Below are 24006 nucleotides of genomic sequence, written 5' to 3' on the forward strand. Positions count from 1 at the left end.
TCATAGTCCTTCTTTAAGGGTCACTTTCAAATCTATGATACTATATCTGTGTGTGTGAGAGAGAATCATATCTATCTATATATATTTATAACTGGATGGCCCTTTGTCAGGAGGGCTCTGATTACATTTTCTTGCCCTGGTGAAGAGAGTTGGACTGGATGGCCTTAAGTATTTTCTGTTGGTCATGATGGTTCTGTGTGGGAAGTTTGCCCCATTTCTGTCGTTTGTGGGTTTCAGAATGCTCTTTAATTGTAGTGAACTATAAGTCCCAGTAACTAAAAATCCCAAATGTCAAAGTCTATTTCCTCCAAACTCCATCTGTGTTCATATTTGGGCATATGGAATTTTTGTGTCAAGTTTGGTCCAGATCCATCATTGTTTGAGTCCACAGTGCTCTCTGGATGTAGGTGCACTATAACTCCCAAACTCAAGGTCAATGCCCACCAAACCCTTCCAGTGTGTTCTGTTGGTCATGGAAGTCCTGCATGCCATGTTTGGTTGAATTGAGTTGATTGTAGGTGAACTATAAATCCCAGCAACTACAACTCCCAAATGTCAAGGTTTAGTTCCCCTAAACTCCATCTGTGTTCATATTTGGCATATACAATACAACATACAATACAATTCTTTATTGATTAGTCAATTAGACATACAAAACATACACATACAGTAAAACCATATATGAATACGAGGCATCATGGCCTACTGGCCTGTCAACCCACTCCTAAATAATTGAGCAACTACGAGATAAAAAGGTTAAAAGATTAAAATGGTTTAATTCCTTAAAATAGGGTTAGAGTGGGGGGCATGGGTAGGTAAAACTAGTGGCGTGTCCATATTAAGTTTTTAAGTTTGAGTTTTGTTGATGGCAGCAAGGTCACCTCTCTCTGCTTCCATCTTCTCACGGATGGCCAGCGCTTTTTGGATAAAAAGGGTCAATTTTAAAATAGAGTTTTTATCTGAACCCTGAAGGAGGATGTGCAATTTCTCCTTATTCTCTGAATAAGTATGATTCTCCAGCAGAGGCTCTAGGTAGTAAGACCGGATCCTGTTGTAGTAGGGACATTTTAAGAAAAAATGTTCTGAGTCCTCCACTTCTGCATCTACCTCACGGCAGCCACAGGTTCTCCTCATGTAGGGAATATTCTGATGTCGTCCCAACTTGGACTTAATGTCGAGCTGCTCAAATCTAGCCCGGGTAAAAAAATTTCTAATATAAAGTGGAAGTATAAAAGAGAGGTAATGTTCCATGCCCACAATATTTGGGCATATGGAATATTTGTGCCAAGTTTGGTCCAGATCCATCATTGTTTGAGTCCACAGTGCTCTCTGGATGTGGGTGAACTACAATTCCCAAACTCAAGGTCAATGTCCACCAAACCCTTCCAGTTTTTTCTGTTGGTCATGGGAGCCCTGTGTGCTAAGTTTGACCCAATTCCATCATTGGTGGAGTTCAGAATGCTCTTTGATTGTGGGTAAACTATAAATCCCAGCAATGACAATTCACAAATGACAAAATCAATTTTTTTTGAGTGAAGGACATAAATTGGACTGTTAAGTGTCTTGTGTCCAAATTTGGTGTCAATTCCCCCAGTGGTTTTTGAGTTCTGATGGTAGCACGAATTAACATTACATTTTTATTTATATAGATAACAAAAAAATGGGCGAAAATGGTTTGCTTTGCATCTTAATAGATGCTGCTGTGGTTCTTCTGTCCTGGCCTTAAATATCCTTCAGTTTCTGAATTTTGCAGAAAGATATAATTCCCTTCTCTACTCAAATCGTTTATACAAAAAAAAACCTCAATGCTGGAAGGAAATGTATTCAAAAAAGGCAGGCATGGAATTAGAGAGGAATGTGGAAAAAATACATATATTTATACTTATGCAAATTTCTTCTGAAAAGGAAGCTAATGCAGAAATGGGACAGAACGAATTTGAGAAAGTGTGAATGTTAATGGAAAGCCAAACAAGCGAATTCATCCATCCCTGCATAACTGTGAATCTTTCCTCACTGGTTAAGATGATACTTCTTTTTATATAACTAGAAATGTGCTCAATCCAAGTAGCCCAAGGGAGAAAACACAGAGGAGGAGGTTGCTTTCTAGACGGAATATCTACGGCACAGAGTTAACACAGATGAAGCAGAAACATCGCAAAACATCCATGAGGAAACTTCGTGATGAAACTACTGGACATCTATACACATAATAAAAGTGAAAATATGTATGTATGAGTGTGGCTGGGGTGTCCGCCTCTACAGACAGGTTCCTGCCTCCACAAACAGCTATAGCTCCCACTACTCAGGAGACACCAAAGGCCCTCCCTCCAATGACATGGCAGGTTATAGTGAGTGCCATAAACATGTACAAGAGCCCTACCAATGTCCTCCACCAACTACCCACCACCCAAGTGAAGTTTTCATAAGGAGAAAAATTCATCATAGATTTTATGTGTTTCCTCCACCACAGACATCTGTGTTTCTTACTCTCTCAATTGGTGTGGAATTTGCATGACCCCGCCCACTTCTTCTCCCTTAATCTATTCCTATTCTTTTCTATGGCACACAGCAAACAGAGGAATTGTTCAGCAACTGAATATACTAGAGAGGTTTGGGGAGAATTCATCATGATTTATTGGAGATGTATAGTTCACCTAGTGCCCCCGGTGGCACTATACAGGTCAAAAACATGCAAATGTGAGTAGATCAATAGGTACCGCTCCAGCGGGAAGGTAACGGCACTCCATGCAGTCATGCCGGCCACATGACCTTGGAGGTGTCTACGGACAACGCTGGCTCTTCGGCTTAGAAATGGAGATGAGCACCACACCCCAGAGTCAGACATGACTGGACTTGAATGTCAGGGGACTACCTTTACCTTTATAGTTCACCTGCAATCTAAGAGCACTCTGAACTCCACCAACGATGGACCTGGAACTAACCTGGCACACAGAACCCCCATGACCAACACAAAAATACTGGAGGTCTTTGGAGGGATTTATAGGAGTCGTAGTTCACCCACATTCAGAGCACACTATGAACTCAAACAATGATGGATCTGGACCAAACTTGTCATGCATACCCGATATGCCTGAATTTGGATACTGGTGGGTTTTGTGAGGAATTGGCCAGGAAATTTTGGAGTTGTAGTTACTGGGATTTATAGTTCACCTGCAATCAATGAGCACGCTGATCTCCACCAAAGATGGGATTGAACCAAACTTGGCACACAGAGCCTCCATGACCAGCAAAAAATACTGGAGGTCTTTGGGGAAATTTCACCTTGATTTGAGGGAGTTGTAGTTCACCTACATCCAGAGAGCACTGTGAATCCAAACACTGATGGATCTAAACCAAACTTGGCACACATACCAGATATGCTGAAATTTGATTACTGGAGGGGTTTGGGGAAAACTGACCTTCCTTTCTGGGAGTTGTAGTTCACACACAACCAGAGAAACTGTGAGCTCCACCAATTATGGACCTGGATCAAACTTGGCACACAGAACCCCCATGATTAACTCAAGATACTGAAGGGGTTTTAAAGGACTGGCTCACCATAGTGAGAGTTGTAGTTTACCCTACAGCAAGGGAGCACATTTAACCCCACCAATGATGCATCTATAGCAAACTTGCCCAACATAACAAACTTTTAAGTACTGATGGAGTTTTTCAGGGTTAACCTGGCATGATGTGAGTTGTAGTTCACTCACACAACCTTATGAATTTTGTACAATTAAAAATGACTTTTTCAAATACCCAGGCAACATCAGGTACCCAAGCTAGTAAGAAATAAAAGGGGAAAAAATTGTCTTCAACAGTTCATGTTACAAGAAATATATTTTTAAAGATGTCATTTTACCTTTTCTGTGATTGTCTGTATACATGAGTGGTAACAAACAGTCTTAAAAAGGTTAACATTCCTTCTGAGATCCTGTGTTAAATAATGCTAGATATGCTAGTATGTGGTTCAGTTCTGAAAATCAGTGAGATATATACGAGAGAATTTTGCCCAGGAATTCAACTCAGCCACTTCACTTCTCAGCATGATAAGCCATGAAATCTCTAATTACTCACCTTAACCAAACAATGATTATGAGTTTCACAACTGTGAACCAGGATAAAATTAAGAAACTACAGTGTTTTAGAGAATTTCATGCTTGTTGAAATGTGCAGTGCGCACACACAAAAGACTTCTTCATATCTCAGTATATTAAAATGAGATATAATCATTTGCAGGCTGACTAAATCCCTGTAGTTTTCTTTCTACGATGTTTCTCATTCTTTCTTAATCTTCTTTTCTCACACATTTTACTTTATTCTAGAACCCTTTTAGCCCTGCCAAGATTGCACAAGGTGAACAGCAATGCAATCAAACCTAATACAATCAGATTAAATAGAATTAAAGACAAAATTTTCAGTGAAAGCCTAATAAAATATATTAGGATTAGGTACAAGCATATTTGGCTGGGAGAAATGCTTTTCAATGAGCAAACCTCTTCCCTGCTGGCTCATCTAAAACAATTCTCAATAGAAATGCTGTATCTAGTAGAAGCTGCAATTTGATATATTGTGGCTGGCAAAAATTCAAAGAAAGTAAGGAGGTAAGAACAGAAGGGTATTGGAATTGAGAAGCTGAGCTCTGCCAGATCCACATCTGTCCCAGGTCCAAAAAGTTAGGTTATAGCAAGATAATCCAAAGTAATTTCATAATTAATTTCCAATATCCCTAAACTGGGAGGGATTCAGCTGGCCTAATGCTTGCACAGCTGGTCCTTGGTCACTTTAGCCAGTTGAGCATACCATCCAGCCTACAATGAAAACTGGAACATCTGTGCTTAAGCAACATCATAGTGTGATCAAGGTGACAAAAAGGGATAAATCAGAAAGAAAAGATCAGCAAGAAGAGACTGTAGCAGTTTGCTTTGACCTGGATCTCAAAGGAAGGGTAATAGTCTTCCCACACTTGTCCGCTCAATACCGCTAGATTAATTCAATGCAAGTATTTCTGCACCTTGAACACAGTTTGCAGCTAGTGAAGTATGGGACATTTTAAAAGCTCCTGACAGAGCATTAACTGGGACTGTCCTTGTCAAACCAGGACAGTTGGGGGTTTAGGCTGAACAATAACAACAACAACAACAACAACAACAACAACAACAATAAAGATTGTGCAAGGAAGCTGATGAAACCATGGATCATATCCTCAACTGTTGCAAGAAAATCGCACAGACGGACTACAAACAAAGGCACAACTCTATGGCTCAAATGATTCACTGGAACTTATGTCACAAGTACCACTTGCTAGCAGTAAAGAACTGGTGGGATAATAAACCTGCAAAGGTAGTGGAAAATGAACACGCAAAAATACTGTGGGACTCAAATCCAGACTGACAAAGTTTTGGAACACAATACACCAGACATCACGATTGTGGAAAAGAAAAAAGTTTGGATTCTTGATGTCACTATACCAGGTGACAGTCACACTGAAAAAAAACAACAGGAAAAATTCCACCATTATCAAGACCTCAAAATTGAACTGTAAAGGCTCTGACATAAACCAGTACAGGTGGTCCCCAATGGTCATCAGCACACTGGGTGCCGTGCCAAAAGATCTCAGATGGCATTTGGAAACAACAAACATTGACAAAATCACGATCTGTCAACTGCAAAAGGGCACCTTACTTGGATCTGTACTCATCAGGCATGTAGCCGGGGGGGGGGGGGGGCGCTTTGGGGGCTTCAGACCCCCCCTCCCCCAAAATTCTCATGGTGGTCTGCGAAAAGGCCTTACTGATACATTATTTAAACTGAGCCCCCCCCCAATCAAACTCAGCCCCCCCCCCAATCAAAATCCTGGCTACAGGCCTGGCACTCATCATTCAAAATTGCATCACACAATCCTAGACGCTTGGGAAGTGTTCGACTTGTGATTTTGTGATACGAAACCCAGCAAATATATCTCATTTGCTGTGACATACTGTGTTTTTGTGTCAGAATAATAATAATAATAATAATAATAATAATAATAATAATAATACTTTATTTTTAGACCACCCTCTCTCCCCGAAGAGACTTAGGGCAGTTTACATATAAAAAAGGCAAACATTCAATGCCTCAAATAAGTACAAACACATCAAAACTAATACAGAACACTGCACAGTAACAACAGTAAACTTATAATAAAAGAATTATAAGCACTGAAATGAAAATAAAATAAAAATAATGCAATAAGACATAATAAACTAAAACATGAGTAAATATTACGGCATATATCCTAAAAGCAATTAAGATACATTACATTAAAAATGGCTAACACAAGTATTCATTTAAGATCATAGAATCATAGAATCATAGAATCAAAGAGTTGGAAGAGACCTCATGGGCCATCCAGTCCAACCCCCCGCCAAGAAGCAGGAATATTGCATTCAAATCACCCCTGACAAATCGCCATCCAGCCTCTGCTTAAAAGCCTCCAAAGAAGGAGCCTCCACCACACTCCGGGGCAGAGAGTTCCACTGCTGAACGGCTCTCACAGTCAGGAAGTTCTTCCTAATGTTCAGATGGAATCTCCTCTCTTGTAGTTTGAAGCCATTGTTCCGCGTCCTAGTCTCCAAGGAAGCAGAAAACAAGCTTGCTCCCTCCTCCCTGTGGCTTCCTCTCACATATTTATACATGGCTATCATATCTCCTCTCAGCCTTCTCTTCTTCAGGCTAAACATGCCCAGTTCCCTAAGCCGCTCCTCATAGGGCTTGTTCTCCAGACCCTTGATCATTTTAGTCGCCCTCCTCTGGACACATTCCAGCTTTTCAATATCTCTCTTGAATTGTGGTGCCCAGAATTGCACACAATATTCCAGATGTGGTCTAACCAAAGCAGAATAGAGGGGTAGCATTACTTCCTTAGATCTAGACACTATGCTCCTATTGATGCAGGCCAAAATCCCATTGGCTTTTTTTGCCGCCACATCACATTGTTGGCTCATGTTTAACTTGTTGTCCACGAGGACTCCAAGATCTTTTTCACACGTACTGCTCTCGAGCCAGGCGTCCCCCATTCTGTATCTTTGCATTTCATTTTTTCTGCCAAAGTGGAGTATCTTGCATTTGTCACTGTTGAACTTCATTTTGTTAGTTTTGGCCCATCTCTCTAATCTGTCAAGATCGTTTTGAATCCTGCTCCTGTCCTCTGGACTATTGGCTATCCCTCCCAATTTGGTGTCGTCTGCAAACTTGATGATCATGCCTTCTAGCCCTTCATCTAAGTCATTAATAAAGATGTTGAACAGGACCGGGCCCAGGATGGAACCCTGCGGCACTCCGCTCGTCACTTCTTTCCAAGATGAAGAGGAAGCATTAGTGAGCACTCTCTGTGTTCGTCCACTTAACCAAGATGTATCGTAGCAGCCATATAATACAAATGGGTTAGGCAGCGTTCCAAAAGGTTAAGTGTACTAGTCCTCCTTGTCTCCATATGCTAAAGTGCATAAGTGTGCTTTCAGAAGTTTCTTAAAGGAGAGGACATTTTTATTTCTTTAGGGAGGGAGTTCCAGTAATGGGAAGCGATCACGGAGAGCGATCACTCAGCCATACTTGAGTCAGGGGTGGGACCAAGAGCAGGGCCTCCTCTGCTGACTGCAGTGCACGAGATGACCTAGATGGGGAGATGGGGAGTCCCACATAGAGAGCATTGCATTGCACTAGTCAAAACGGGAAGTGACTAAGGCATGGACTACGATGGCCAAGTCTGGCATGTCAATTTACAAGTGTAGTTGGCACACAAGTTTTAACTGTGCAAAGGCGCTACCACCACCGACACTTGGGGTTCCAGGGTCAGCAATGAGTCCAGGATCACCCCCAGACTGTGAACCTGTATCTTCAGGAGGAGTGCAACCCCATTCAACACAGATTGAAATCCTACACCCTGATCCACCTTACGACTTACATAAGGATGCATTGCACTGTAGAATCAATGCAGTTTGGCAACACTTTAATTGTCATGGCTCAATGCTATGGAATCATGGACACTGCAATTTTACTAGACATTTAGCTTCTCTGCCAAAGTGTGCTGGTTCCTCAACAAACTACAACTCCTCTGATTCAACAGCATTAAATTATGGAAGTTACAGTGGGGTCAAACTCCATTAATTCTACAGTGTAGATGCACCTTAAGACTGAAAGGAAAGATTTACTTTCGGAATTAGGCCAGGAAGGAGGGGACATTTTCTAGGGTTATCAATCATGATCTCCAGGACTCAGTACACACTTGGTTGATTTTCCTGACTTATTCTGTATATAACCCACCAGCTTATATACAGAATGAGGAAATGTAACTTAATGCAAAGCTAGGATCTTCAAATTGAACTCAGGGCACACAAAAAGATGAAAGAGAAGGGACGTGTGGGCATGACACTAATTCACACTTTCATAAATCATTGCTCATGAAGCCTTTGATAATTGCCCAGATGCAGTCAAAGATTTACAAGAAACCAGTATTTTGGTCAGGAGTAGACTGCAAGGTTGATTTCACAAGAATAATATGTATCTGTGACTCAGTTGCTTCTAGCTCAGTGTGCACACTGCCTCCGTCAAAAATGCTCTTTGAAGTAATGCAGGGCGATACGAAATCTCTGCCCGGGGTCCTGCAATTATGAAGTAGCCATCCCATATTAAAGCAATCACTTGAAGTGGCAGTCATCAAGTCACAAACGTGGCAATGTGTTACATTCAGTTTAGCAAGCTTTCCAGAAAATTTTAAATTGGAATATTTTTTTTCTTTGTCATTGGAGTCATTAACAGCTTATGAAGCAATTATTGCTTTGATAGAAATAGAAATTTTGCAGCTGAAAAATTGAACACTAGAAACCTTAATGAGAAACTTTCCATGCATCATGGGCCATATTTGTTTTATAGTATCTATATATATAAATTTGTTAGGGGCATCCAACGAGGAAACAAAACTCAAAAACCCCCCAACAAAACTTAACCAAAATTGCCATGCCCATAACACAACCCACAAGGTACAAACATATCTACTCAAAATGAAAAACAACACAACAACACACTCACAAAACGGCAAAACAACAAAACTCAAAAATCCCCCAACGAAACTTAACCAAAAAAGGAAAGATGGAAGGAAATAAAAGAGAGACAGCAGAAGAGAAAGAAAAAGGGGGAAGGAAGGAAAGAGATAGAGAAAGAAGAGGAGAAGGAAAGATGGGAAGGAAGGAAGGAAGGAAGGAAGGAGGGAGGGAGGGAGGGAAAGAAGGAGAGAAGGAGAGAAAGAGGGAAGATTGGCCACAGCAACACGTGGAGGGTAAAGGTTGTTATTTCTATGATTATGATGATGCTATTCTTCCTGAGAGACCCTTTTAGGGGGAATGGGAGAGGTGTCAGGTCCCAGAGGCAATGCACTGCATTATTGTTATTGTTATGATGGTGGTGAAATAAAAGGAAATAAAAAGTGAAAGAAGGAAGCAAACAGGGAGGGAAGAAAGGCAAAGGAAGAAAGGGGGAGGGAATGAAGGAAAGAGAGAAGGATGAAACCAAGTAGTGAAAGAAGGAAAGAAAGAAAGAGGTGGAGAAGGAAGAAAGGAGAGAAAGGGGGAGGAAAAGGGGGAAGGAATAGGTAGGGACCTCTCTTTCATAATAGTCCAGATATCTACCTCAACTTTGATAAGTTTTACTATAGGCCACAGCAACGCGTGGCAGGGCACAGCTAGTGTCATTATAAATCTCTTTTCTGAAAACGTGTTACCAAGATTGTGGTTTTGCACAAACTGTGACCCCCCCCCCCACTCTCACAGCAATTAGCAGCAAGAAATAACAACATATGGCCTTTTCCTCCTTAATTGAGAACATTTGGCACCTATAGTTTGACACACAACACTCAATGCTGATTGGACCAATCTTCCCTTTTCCAACTCTACTCAGAGAAAGGAATGGTTCTTTCTGGTAAGAGTTAAGGTAAGTTTTGTGTGTGTGTCAGGAACAACTTGAGAAACTGCAAGTCACTTCTGGGTGAGAAAATTGGCTGTCTGCAAGGGCGCTGCCCAGGGGACACCCAGATGTTTGATGGATTTCTTTTTACCATCCTTGTGGGAGGCTTCTCTCATCTCTCCAGATTCAAACTGCTGACCCATCAGTCAGCAATCCGGCCGGCACAAGGGTTTAACCCACTGCGCCACCGGGATTAAGATACAGTACAGTCATTGACCTATAGATTATTTCACCCATGTTGTCTTTTTAAAAACAGATATTTTGTCTAAATTTCTAGACTTAAACATGAGTATATTGGTTACTTGAACAGGCAGTTCGGAGTAGAACAAAGTTGGGAAGTGCTAATCATTTCTCTCTTGCTGCTTTTCCACAGCCAACCGCTCCTCTAGAAGTGAATTTTCCAGTGCAAATCGCCAGTGGGTTGCTTTTCCTTGCATTTGTGCCAAGCAATTATAGAGGAGCAGGTTTGCGGACTACAAATCAAGGTTACTTCTCTAATCTAATCTTACTCTCTCTAAAGACTTATTACTGAATCCAATCCAAAATATTTTACACCGGCTGTTGGTACAGAACACGCTGCAAACAGTTGGTTCTTTTCTTCAGAAAATAGCAGGCCACCATGCATCTATAATACGTCACTTACAATATTGTATTTGACTCTGGAGTGAAGAGAGGTGGTTTCTTTTTACCTGTAATCTGGATCTTGCTTTGTGCAAAACGGTCACTTAATGCCTTATGCTTTAAGACTTGTAACATAATCCACATCAGATAACTACTGCTCATAGACCTTTTTTCAAGGAACTAGTGCCAAACAGAATTGGTCAAGCATGCAAATACAAATACTTATGAAGTAGCTGTTCCAGGATACAAAATAAAGAATAGCCTATTCTATGCTTTATTTTTTTAAAAAATCTGTGTATAGTGACCCCTCCACATCTTTGGTTTTGACTTTTGTGGATTTGATTATTCTCAAAATTGATGTAAAATGTTCTAAGAACTTCTAACTCAATGGTTCTCAACCTGTGGGTCCCCAGATATTTTGGCTTTCAAGTCCAAGAAATCCTAACAGCTGCTAAACTGGCTGAGGTTTCTGGGAGTTGTAGGCCAAAACACCTGGGGACCCACAGGTTGAGAACTACTGTTCTAGATCCTCCAGTCTGACCTTATAGTCAACGTCCTCCAATCATACTAGAGGACTTAGAGATCTGTAGAAAGAATACCTCCCTAGGAATTTTATGGGAAAAATCTCCCTAAAAATCTCTAGTTTCTAATTGGATTGTTTGGTCAGCTTTCAGAAGAACCTGACCACAGAGACATATTGGAAAGCCTTGAAGTTCCAAGACAGGTCTCTCTCAGTTTAAAAAAATAGCAATGTGTAATTTATGTTTTTTATAGGGATCTGTGAATCTATTCTGTTTTCATTTCAAATTTTCAGGTGCCACCATTCTGTTTTTGGGAAGATTCTGAGAGATTAGGAGGGGGACCATTTGGATTTCTAATTTGGGATTCTGTTCCATTTGTGTTTCAGGAAGAATCTTCCCGAAAACAGAATTGGGGAGCCGTTCGAAAACAGAATGAAAACAAAATTTCGCACACCTCTAGTTCACTTTCATGTGGGACGTGTGCCGCTGAACCTAGTAAATGTGGAGGGCTGACTGTATTCATTTTAGTTATATCCTGCCTTTTCCTCAAAGTTGGGACTCAAAAACTGTGTATTCTAAATCTAACATCACGTAGTCAGGGCACCTTCAACTCCCAGCTTTTTATTCAAGGTGACTGAATAGCTAGTATAATTTATATAATTCAATTAGAGCCCTAAAAATATTGGGTTGATTCCAGATCAAGCATGCAGTATTAAAGTCAATAAAGGTTTTAAAAACTATTTGTTCCTTTGGTTTCAGTAAGAATCAAAGCAGAGTAGTACCCCTGCTTTTGTGGAAACATTATCCAAAATTTCACCTACCGTGTATACTCAAGTATAAGCCGGGGTTTTCAGCCTTTTTTACTTGAGAATATATGGGGCCTACATCTAATAAAATATGTGATTGCTAAGAATTTTCTATGTTCTTCAAAAAAATTTTTACAGGAAGTCCCTAGGGGACTTGGCAAATTCCTAGAAAGAATGCCTCTCTGGGAATTTTCTTGGTCCTCTAGAGCAGTGTTTCTCAAACTGTGCTCCTCCAAGTGTTTTGAACTTCAGTGCCCAGAAATCCCAGCCAGTTTACCAGCTGTTAGGAATTGTGGGAGCTAAAGTCCAAAACATCTGAAGGAGCAGTTTAAGAACCTCTGTTCTAAAATGACTCTATGACCCTTACTGCATTGCCAAATAATCCAGATTATCAAATCAGATAATTCACATTATCTGCTTTGAACTGGATTATATGAGTCTACATTGCCATATAATCCAGTTCAAAACAGATAATCTGGATTTATATAGCAGTGTAGAAGGGGCCTATGTTAATTTTTGAGAGAGATCATGCATTGCTATACATTTTAAAAAATATTATTCATGGATTCCTGTTTCCATGGTATGTTCAGGAATATATACCCCATGGATACAGTTGTCACACTGTACAGTCATAAGAGGGGCACATGGTTATAGGATTGCAACTTGAATCTATTTCCACAATTATACATCTGTGAAATCTAGGTTCTAATGTATTTGCATTCTAAAAACGGTGCAATCTAAAAACTCACAAAAGACATGGGAATTATGGGTATATTTGAAACAGCAGAAGCAGTTTCAGTCTTGCTCCTTTTCTAGCAAGGGAGAGTTTTATGAAAATATAAACTGGCCTATTTTCAATAAACCCTCTTAAGGTAAATTATATAGCACTTGAGTTCAGAGTTCAAACTGCAGAGAATTACCACTAAACATTTGCACTGCTTCATTTTAGAAAAAAAAATCGCATTTCCACGCTATGTCTATATTTGCATAATCATGACTTTTTCTAAGCAACAACAATAAAAACTCACAGGATCAAACCCTCATAATGACACATATTCAAAATACACATTTTCATGTTATTTGCAGAAGCCTTCTTTCCAGTTTCATAATACAGTATAAAGGAAAGACCTGCATGCAAATGACCCAGTGCGTGATTTGCCTCTTTCTATGTTAATAAACCATGTCTGGGCACAGTCACCAAAGAAAAATAACTTGCAAACTTTGTTTGTAGGTACCTAGGGTAAATAATAATAATAATAATAATAATAATAATAATAATGATGATGATGATGATAATGATTTATTTATACCCCGCTACCATCTCCCCCAGGGGACTCGGTGCAGCTTACACAAAGCCAAGCCCAGAATACAACAATACAAGCAATAACAACAACAATACAAGCATTTAAAATCAACAAGACAGTAAGACAATAACATAAGCATTAACAATAGGACAACACACTTTAAAATCTATGGGTAGGCCAAATGTAATTAAAATTTAAAAATAATGCTGGACATGGGCGAAAAAGTGATGGGGCGTTTGTGGAAACATACAAGCAGACCTAAACAATATAAAGTGTTTTGGAGGACAAAGTGTTATGGAATCATCATTCTGGGGAAAAAGTGAGATTTTTGTTTTCCAAAAAATTATATCCCATAGAGTTTACAAAAAACAGGGTATCGGCAAACATTGCTTTGAAATACCTTTATTTTCTGGCACTTTTCCCATGCCTGAGGAAGTGCCTGTCAAGTATTCTCAAAGGCTTTCATGGCTGGAATAACTTGGTTGTTGTAGGTTTTTCGGGCTATATGGCCATGTTCTAGAAGCATTATCTCCTGATGTTTCACCTGCATCTATGGCAAGCATCCTCAGAGACCTCACAACCTCTGAGGATGCTTGCCATAGATGCACGCAAAACGTCAGGAGAGAATGCTTCTAGAACATGGCCATATAGCCTGAAAAACCTACAATAACCCAGCCCTTCGAGTGCTCACACCCTGCTCCGCCACAGAATGCATGATCGAATCAATTTGATTCTTTCCAAATTAGGTAAACAAATTCTTTAAGCAGGCACCATTTTTATTTGAATGTTTCTATAGAAACTTTGTCAAACAAAGGAGTGCTCAGTGAAAGTCAAGAAAGCATAAAATGCAAATGCATTATAAACAACATTCTAGATCAGGGATTGGGAACATGTGGGTCTGCCTTTTTTTAAAGTCCACACATTAAAAACAAGAATGTGGGTAGAGGAGGCAAGTTGAGGTAACAAGAGACAACTGCTTATTTAATAGTCTGCAGGACTCTTCCCCGATGCAAAGTTACACTCCTACGCTCAGCAGCTGGGAGATAGAATATCACACTACTAACATTGGATTAGCACTTGTTTAGTTGTCCAGTAATCTCAGCTGTTGTTTTCATTATCTGGAAAGGCCCCGGTAATCCGCTTTTGTCCCACCCAAAAATTATCCTGCATACATTGAATAACAATGGAATAAACACTGTCTCTTACCTGCATACTATCATTAGGAAAAGGGCTTTGAAACCCCGACTTAAGGTGCACATCATTGGAGTTGGCTCCCAAAATCCTTTTATTCCCTAGAAACAAACAAAGGAAAGCCTTATTTATACATCATTATAAAAAAATATGAAAAGAGTTTTAACAGGTGACATGAAGATACCTACAAAAACCAACTTTTTCGTATAATAAAGCCCACAACTCCAAAATTAGAAAAATTGCCAAGAAGCAGGAAATTCCTGTCATCCTTCGCCACAGGTTATGTTGCACAGGGCTTTGGTAACTGAAATCCACATCATCTGGAGGCCCATAATCGTATCCTCCTCCTTGTTACTAGTCACACAGGCACCTCTACTGTTGACAGAAAAAGGAGCCCACAAAAGCCAGTTCACATAGAATCATAGAGTTGGAAGAAACCTCGTGGGCCATCCAATGCAACCCCCTCCCAAGAAGCAGGAAAATCACATTCAACGCACCCCTGACAGATGGCCATCCAGCCTCTGCTTAAAAGCCTCTAAAGAAGGATGGTCATCCACCACACTCTGGGGCAGAGAGTTCCACTGCTGAACAACACTCATAGTCAGGAAGTTCTTCCTAATGTTCAGGTGGAATCTCCTTTCTTGTAGTTTGAAGCCATTGTTCTGCGTCCTAGTCTCCAGGGCAGCAGAAAACAAGCTTGCTCCCTTCTCCCTATGACCTCCCCTCACATATTTATACATGGCCATCATGTCTCCTCTCAGCCTTCTCTTCTGTAGGCTAAACATGCCCAGCTCTTTAAGCCGTTCCTCATAGGGCTTGTTCTCCAGACCCTTGATCATTTTAGTCATCCTCCTCTGGACACATTCCAGCTTGTCAACATCTCCACATGGAGCTCTGTGTCCAACTAGGAACAGTGGCACCAACACAGAGGGCAATCCTACTGGGTCTATGCGTTTTCAGTCCAACTGGACTGTGCAGATACCAATATGGGGCTGCAATGGGTTTAGCTGGGCACATCTAGACATGTCTGGGATGGATATGATGGTCAATGTTGACTCACTTTTGTTGCAGTAAGTCATAGCAGGACCGTGTGTGTGTGTGAAGAAAAGCCTTGTGGTGTTAATTATCTTATACAGCTGGGAAAGTAGGTCAGCCAGCAATATTGAACCACACCCAATGGTGTCTATCTCTATGTGTTTTTACAGTGTGAGTGTAGGTGGTTGTTGGTGGGTTTGAGTAGTGGACAGCTGGTGAATGCTGGAGAAGCTACTCTGAAGGAGGCTATGGTGAAATAACCATTTATCCAAGGTTTATTTTTGCTCTCTATTCTACTTTAAAATGAAGATGCCTTCTTTTGTGGACTATGTAAGTTTCTTGCATTATTTGATTTTTGTATGCAAGTTTATATCTCTGCTAAGTAAAGAGTAAATCTTTTTCAGTTTCATGTTTACTCTGGTCTGTGAGTCTTTTTGCATTTGGACTTTTGGCAAAATTTGCTGCTGCGCAACAACTTTGCTATAATGCCATTAACTCCCATAACAACATTTTGTAGTTTAATGATACCCAAATACTCTGCAGTTGATAATCCAAAAGTCCCTTACTCAACTGCAAATCCCATAAGATGCTGCAATGGCAGTGGAAAAATAACTCTATAATAGCATAGTGTGATAGGAGCCCCTGGTAGCGCAGTGGATTAAACCCTTTTGCTGGCAGGACTGAAGACAGACAGGTTGCAGGTTCTAATCCGGGGAGAGCGCAGATGAGCTCCCTCTGTCAGCTCCAGACATGAGAAAAGCCTCCCAGAAGGATGGTAAAACATCAAAAACATCTGGGCATCCCCTGGGCAACCTCCTTGCAGACGGCCAATTCTCTCACACCAGAAGCGACTTGCAGTTTCTCAAGTTGCTTTTGACACAACAAAAAAAGCATAGTGTGATAGGGCAGATGGTTAAAGCAACAAAAAAGCCATGAGGAAATTGAAAGGTCAACTTAATGTCATTAAAAAAGACATTCGTCAGGCCTTCCTGGAAATGTCTCTTTTGTTTTGACAACCCTTTCTCCATTAGCTACTTGATACAGCTCACTTATTGGTTGTCCCCAGAGCTTGGAATGATTCCTTAAAAAAAAAAAAAGACTAGCCATACCATGGTCTGTGTATATGTGCTTTGCGTGTGTGTATGTGTGTGTAGATGTGTGGTTGCATATATATGTGGGTTTGCGCATGTGTTGTAATGCAATTTTTGTTTTTTGGCTTTTAAAGTCTCTTCCGCTGTGTTTTCCAGTGTTTTTATGAGCGATGGTCACTTGTTGGCCTGATCAGTGTATTGTGTCCAAATTTGTTGTCATTTCGTCCAGTGGTTTTTGAGTTATGTTAATACCACAAACTAACCTTACATTTTTATTTACATAGATTATAAATCTCAGAGTTCTTATAACCAGCATAGCAATTAGGGAGAATTTTGAAAACACAGTCCAAAAAAGCTACTACTACTCAGAGCTCATCTGAACCATAGTTTATCAAACTCTGCTCCTCCAGATGTTTTGGACTTCAGCTCCCACAATTCCTAAGAGCTGGAAAGCTGGCTGGGATTTCTGGGAGCTGAAATCCAAAACACCAGGAGGACCATGTTTGAAAAACACTGAATTCTGAACAATCGCATCAGAAGAACTTAGAGCCCAAGTATGTCAAGGATTGGCAACATGAGTCCCCTCTGGCACACTCACATGTTGTTATACTGCAACTCTCAGCATTCCTCTTCAACAACTAAGCTGATTAGAGTGACTGGGAGGTGCAGACAAGAACATCTGAAGGATTACAATTTGTTCTTCTGAAATAGACCGATAGAAGAAGCAACATTTCCAGGAATTTCCACAGCGGCAGTGAAGCTTCTTGCTATATGAGACCACAATTCAGCTAAGCCAATATCTTCCTTCTATGCACCAGTCAGATTTTTCCAGCAAACCAAATGAAGTATCGTAAAGGCAACAACCCCCACCATTGACCTGCAACATTTGCAGTCCACGGATATACTTTCTCTGTACATGAAGATTGCATTTGCTGCCATGGCAAATGTCATTTGATCCAGCTGTCCTCCATTAACTTGTCCAATCCCTTTAATAGCTTTCTAAGCCACTAGTGATCTCCACACTTAACTCTCCCATCCCCAAACATTTCTTAAAAATTAGTTTGGAATTATTTATCTTCTATATCTTGCAAGATTATACAAATAGCAGAATCCCTCTGTCAATGCTAGGCATGCTGGCTAAAGGATTTAAGGAGCTGCAGTCCAAAAGAATAACATTCTCAAGCCCTGGTTAGATTTCATTCCTCCAGCAGAAAGCCTAATTAAAGTGATAATTACTCTCCTCAGTTATGTATTATTTAGGATAAGAGTGTTTCACCCTGCTGAACTCCATGGCTCAGTGGGAACTGATACTTAGATCTCCCAAGTCCTAGTCGTACACTCTAACCATTACACACACTATCTCTCAAAAGCACTACCTGAACAATTTTCCTGATTTGGAGCAGCAATTCACCTTTTAAATAAGGTCACTGTTGGCTCTTCCAGACAGGCCCTATATCCCAGGATCTGATTCCAGGTTTTCTGTTTATCCCAGATTATCTGGCAATGCAGACTCATATAATCCAGTTTAAAACAGAAGACCTGGGATCATATCCTGACTTACAGGGCCTGTCTGGAAGGGCCCTGTGTTCCCTTGTTTCAAAAATACCAGTATCCCAAACCATTTACAGTACTAGTGAATGTTCCCAACCCTGATCTATAGAGAAGATCCAATGCGATACAATTTTTACTCCCTTTCTCAACATTATTTAGACAACTTCATCGTGGCTCAAAAGCAGTATGTGTGAAAAAGAGTCCTTGTAGACAAGTTAAACATGAGCCAACAAAGTCATGCCATGGCAAAAAAAAGCCAATGGGATTTTGGCCTGCAACAATAGGAGTCTAGTGTCTAGATCCAGGGAAGTAATGCTAACCATCTATTCTTCCTTGGTTAGACCACACCTGGAATACTGTGTCCAATTCTGGCCACCACAACTGAAGGCAGATATTGACAAGCTGGAATGTGTCCAGAGGAGGGCGACTAAAATGATCAATGGTCTGGAGAATAAGCCCTATGAGGAGTGGCTTAAAGAGCTGTGCATGTTCAGCTTGAAGAAGAGAAGGCTGAGAGGAGACATGATAACCATGCAGAAATACGTGAGAGGAAGTCATAGGGAGGAGGGAGCAAGCTTATTTTCTGCTGCCCTGGGGACTAGTTCGCAGAACAATGGCTTCAAACTACAAGAAAGCAGATTCCATCTGAACATGAGGAAGAACTTCCTGACTGTCAGAGCTGTTCTCCAAGAACTCTCAAAGATGATTGCAAATGGTTCCGAAATGACTTCCACTAGTTCCTGTTCAAGTGGTCCCTGTTCAAAAAAAAGTTGGGAACTACTGCTCTAAACTAATCCTGGACAACTGTTAACTCAATTAAAATTCCTAATACCTTTGTGAGAATTAAGATTATTCCAAGGCAAAGAGTATTTCCAAGCTTCCCAGCCCTCATCTTTCTTGGTATTTTCTTTTCTTCCTCAGGAGTCCAATTATTCCCAAAGATGCCCACTTTGGTTAAAACAAATCTTGCTTTGCTGAACCATTTTAACAGCCTCTGGTTTGAAGAGTTTGGAGAATAAGCAAAGGTCCAAAGCCTGAGGGGGGGTAAATGCATCCCTTTTGCTTTCTTCCAGGAAGGAACATCACCTACAGAACTGCTTAAGGCTAGAACGTGCATGATATTTCCACAAGGTAAACATAGACACAAAAGTACATTGTATAATTATACAGCTAATTAACTTCCTTGTCGACTTCAATAATTGCCTTCATTTACTTGCTTATTTACCTGGTTAGGTGATGCTAAATTAAAGGGAGAGATAATATTACAGTAGGGAAAAGAAACAGCAGACTGCGTGAAAATATGTGCTAGCTAGCAGGTAGAACTGGGAAGCTGCAGAATCTTTATATATGATATATTAGGGAAGAAGGAAGGCTGGCCCAACAGGCAGCAACGCCAGAGGACTTCCAGGTCCAGCTGCCTCGTCCACTCTTTGAATATAACAAATTGATGAGAGGAAGCCAGAAGTCATGTCGGCTTTCTCTTTTAAGCTGCAGTTTTACTGCCTTCATTTCGCTGACAAGTTGGCTCCTGGCATGCCAGTCAGCCAACTTCTAATTTCTAACCTCGCTTGAAATCTTTGCCTACCAAAAGTGCAATGCAAGGAAGACAGCTGAGACATATGTAGAAGGGGGAAAGCAGCTCTATTTAGATTGGGATTCAGCTTGCATAATGTGTGTTCATGTCCAGGGAACAGGACCAACCTTCAGCATCTCCTCTGGGAGAGAATGGTATTCCTTGTGAACTGCATATTTGACCACAAAGATCTAGGCTACTGCCGCTGAGTGCGTTTACTTGAAATATCACATGGTATTCTACAAAATTAGGTTTGGTGAAAGCAGTAGCGGATGAATTGCTTTTGGAGAGCAAGAAAACAAGTGCTTTCCTTGGGTGAAGAAATACACAGTTGCTTCATGGGGGCTTCAACCCTGTTATTATATAGGAATACAAGGGATACAGATATATCTGTCTATATTTACATGCAATTGACAGAAACAGAGGAGTCCTCAGTGTCACAGCAAGTTAAAAACTGCTGAGCTGCTGAACTTGCCAAATGAAAAATTGGCTGGGGTGAGCTCCTGCTGTCAGCCCCACCTTCTGCCAACCTAGAAGTTAAAAAACATGCAAATGTGAGTAGATCAATAGGTACCACTTCAGCAGGAAGGTAACAGTACTCCATGCAGTCATGCCAGCCACACGACCTTGGAGGCATCTATGGACAACACTAGCTCTTCGGCTTAGAAATGGAGATGAGCATCCGTGGAAATCCATTGGGCAAGTCACACTTTCTCAGCTTTTAAAAAGGGCAGTGGCAAGCCTCTAGGAATGGATCACCATAAGTCTGACACCCCTTCTACACTACCATATAATCCAGATTTTCAAAGCAGATATTCCATATTATCTGCTTTGAAATGGATTATATGAATCTAAACTGCCATATAATCCAGTTCAAAGCAGATAATCTGGATTTTATATGGCAGAGTAGAAGGGGCCTGAGTCAATCTGAAACAACAACAGCAGTCATTGTCTCTATTGTGCAGTGCTTAAGATAACTTTCATTTCACTTATATATTGCAGAGGGATGCACAGTATGTAAACATATGTAAACATACATATGTCTCACAACTGTTCTGCAATCCGGATCTAGGGTGTTCCTGGCCTGCCATCAAGCAGGGAGAGATAGAGAGTGCTGGGAGCATTGAAGGACAAATGCAACTAAAGATTCCATATTATTTATTGTGGCACTACATAAAATAAAGGCTTGTGAGCACAATCAAATATTCAATAGCATATAACGTTACTTCATACATTGGATAGGAAGCATGTGTGTGCAGTCGCGCTTGGGGGCTATTATTTTTAATGAAGGAGGGGTGGACGGGGCATCTTTTCCCCAAGGGATTGCTTCTTGCCCTCCTATAGGAAATTGGAACTCTCAAAAACCCAAAACGCTGTAAATAACTCAAAATAAGTTTTTATTGATCACAAAGAGTTATTTCTTAAAGCAATGAGCTGGAAACTTCAGAGGGATGAAGGAAAATATACGTTACAGTCTCAATAAGTCCTGGGTCCAAGGTGTTTGAAGCTGAGAAGCCTCACCAAGTGTCCTGTTTCCTCAATGGTTGTGAATGCCGGAGCAAACTACAACCCCAGTTCAGATGGCCTATGTTTTGAAGACTCAGGATCTTCCTTTGGTGCCAAAAGAACCGGTTTGAAGGCGCTTGGGTCTCCTCAATGTTTTCCAGGATGATCTGGACATAAAGCATGAGTCCCAAGGGTAAAAAACCTCAGAGTTGGTGCTAAGAGGTAACTTAAATCAGGGTCCTTTAGAGTCAAGTCTATTACTCACGTCCATCTGGTACAAACTCTGATGGCAGAATGAAAAAGAAAGGAAGCACTCCCCTCCTGCAGGAAGACGTGGAGCCAAACAGTACTGATTGACAGCTATAAGTAACCAATCCATACAACTATACATAAGCAGGGTAAAAGGGGCAGGATTAAGCATGATACAACAGTTTAAATCTTGCAACTAACAGTTCTATACATAGGTGGCGCCACTCGCGCCGTCACAATGTGACCAATGCTGCTGGAGTGTAACTCGCATCAGTTTTCACTATCAATTGAACTGACCAGTTGTGATGGGAATCAATACAAAAGCATATAGAACAGGCATGGGCAAACTTCAGCCCTCCAGGTATTTTGGACTGGCTGTTAGGAATTGTGGGAGTTGAAGTCCACAAACCCTGGAGGGCCTAAGTTTGCCCATGCCTAGAAGGTCACACATTTCCCCATCCCTATTTCAAAACCAGGTTGTCTGAATGCTACAGCAGCAAATGAGACTCCTTCTCAGGACCCTTCCAGACAGGCCCTATATCCCAGGATCTGATGCCAGGTTTTCTGTTTATCCCAGATTATCATATAATCCAGTTTAAAGCAGAAAACCTGGACCAGATACTGGGATATAGGACCTGCTTGGAAGGGCCCTTGGATAATCTGGATTATCTGCTTTGATAACCTTGATTATATGGTAGTGTCGAAGGAGCATGAGATAGCCATTTAACTGTGGTCATTAGAGGCTTCAAGTTACACCTTTTTTGCCTCCATGCAAACTTTTAGAGACGAATTATACTCCTCTTTCCCAAACATACTCTACCTATTTCAGGAAACCATTCAACAAAATGGAACAGATGGAGACCACATATACTGTGGCTTCACCCAACAACTCAAGTGAACAGATATGATGATAATGATAATAAACTTCAATAAACTTTATTTTTAGACCACCCCATCTCTTCCCCCCCCCCCCACCTTCGGGGAGACCGCCCTATCTCCCCTGGAGACAATGCTTTTGTCACTGCTGGGATCCATTCTGCCAAAAAGGAAGATATAGGCATTAATTGTCCATCGCTAACAATAAGTTCTTGCCCTTCTGATGACATAGTAAGTCCTTTCCAATATAACCACAGCATTTCAGATCCCAGCAATTCTCCATCCATCTTCAATAAATCTGTCCATTCCTACCTGCTTGTCTAAGAGTCTCTGCAGAATTCACAAGATAAGAAAGTGACTTATAATAATCCAAACCATTCATATTCCCTTGTCTATCCAAGTATTAACCCAGTCCTACTTATCTTTTAAAATCAGTCAAGATGTGATCAGGATGGTATGGTACTACTAATAGCAACCATCCACATCGGGGTGTGAAATATTTCATTTATGGGCCATATACAGCCTTGACGCCCATTTTATAACTCCTAAAATATCCCAATCCTTCCGTTTTTTTTAAAATGCTAGTTTTAAGTGATTTGTCAAAGAGTACAAAACTTTGCACATATTTAGCAGTTTAAGTCAACTGTCCCAAAGTTTCCTTCTTCCTACTCAAACAGTATGCAAGAAATGTCCTAAATCTGCTCCAAATGATGCCAGGAAATGGTGCTATAAAGTACACATAAAACACTAATTATTTTTGTATTTAAAATTGGGTTCCACTTCTAAGATATTTCAATATGTACATGTATGCAAATACAACTGCTCAAAAATCTGAAAAAAAATCTGAAAACACTTCTGGTCCTACACACTTTGAAAAAGGGATATCCAACATGTATTACTACAAAATACGCAATGACCTGCCACATTAGAGGCTTTTAAAAAGGTTATTTAAAGTGGACCCAAAAAGCCTTGTTCTTCTAATATGAAGTTTCATGTTTCAGTATGAATTTTTCATAGCTTCTGCTGATTTGTCCAAGTCTAACCACATTCCCTGGGGGCTTTTATGGTAGCTGTATACATGCTACGTCTTGAGTCTCCGCTGCATTAACTTTGACACCTCCATTTAAGGACAAGAGATGCAACACATTGTTACATGATTTCCCCCCCCCCCCCATTTTCTTTTTTTTTTTTTAATAAAGTCTAGCTCTTGGCGCTATAATCTGAAAAAGAAGACAGCATAGGGGAAAACTGGATTTTAAACTCAGGTGCATATATTTCCCCACTGTTTTGCCAAAAGCAGCTTAGAGTGGATGCAGTTTTTACAACAAGGGCCCCCTTTATATGGACTAATCTGGAGACAGAAACACACTATCCACAATCTGCAGCAGCAGTGGGTAAGAGTCCAGATGGTCCAGCCAGCCCAAAACAACATCAACCCCACCCTTTGGGGAGCTATAATAATAATAATAATTATTATTATTATTATTATTTGAAACACAACAAGATGAGTCCACAGCAGACACTCTGCTGACTGAATTGGATCACGTCGGACACTTCCCAAGTATCTAGGACTGTGTGATGTATCGGCGAATAATGCATGCAGATCCCAGTAAGGTGGCCTTCTACAGCTGGAAGATGGTAATTTTGTCAGCGCCGATTGTGTTTAAGTGCAGGCCAAGGTCT

At 40.7% G+C, this 24006-nt stretch overlaps 1 protein-coding gene across 1 annotated transcript in view; it reads right to left on the reverse strand.

Moving 5' to 3' along the window:
• LOC132771073 (gamma-aminobutyric acid receptor subunit pi-like) overlaps positions 1-24006 on the reverse strand; it is a 94605-nt gene that overhangs the window by 56829 nt on the left and 13770 nt on the right. Inside the window, exon 2 of the mRNA XM_060768684.2 lies at positions 14458-14543. Coding sequence (XP_060624667.2) covers positions 14458-14513 — 56 coding nt within the window. The 5' untranslated portion in view covers positions 14514-14543. The remainder of the gene's footprint in view (positions 1-14457; positions 14544-24006) is intronic.

Source organism: Anolis sagrei, chromosome 3 (assembly GCF_037176765.1).
Source record: "Anolis sagrei isolate rAnoSag1 chromosome 3, rAnoSag1.mat, whole genome shotgun sequence".
NCBI classification, from domain to species: domain Eukaryota; kingdom Metazoa; phylum Chordata; class Lepidosauria; order Squamata; family Dactyloidae; genus Anolis; species Anolis sagrei.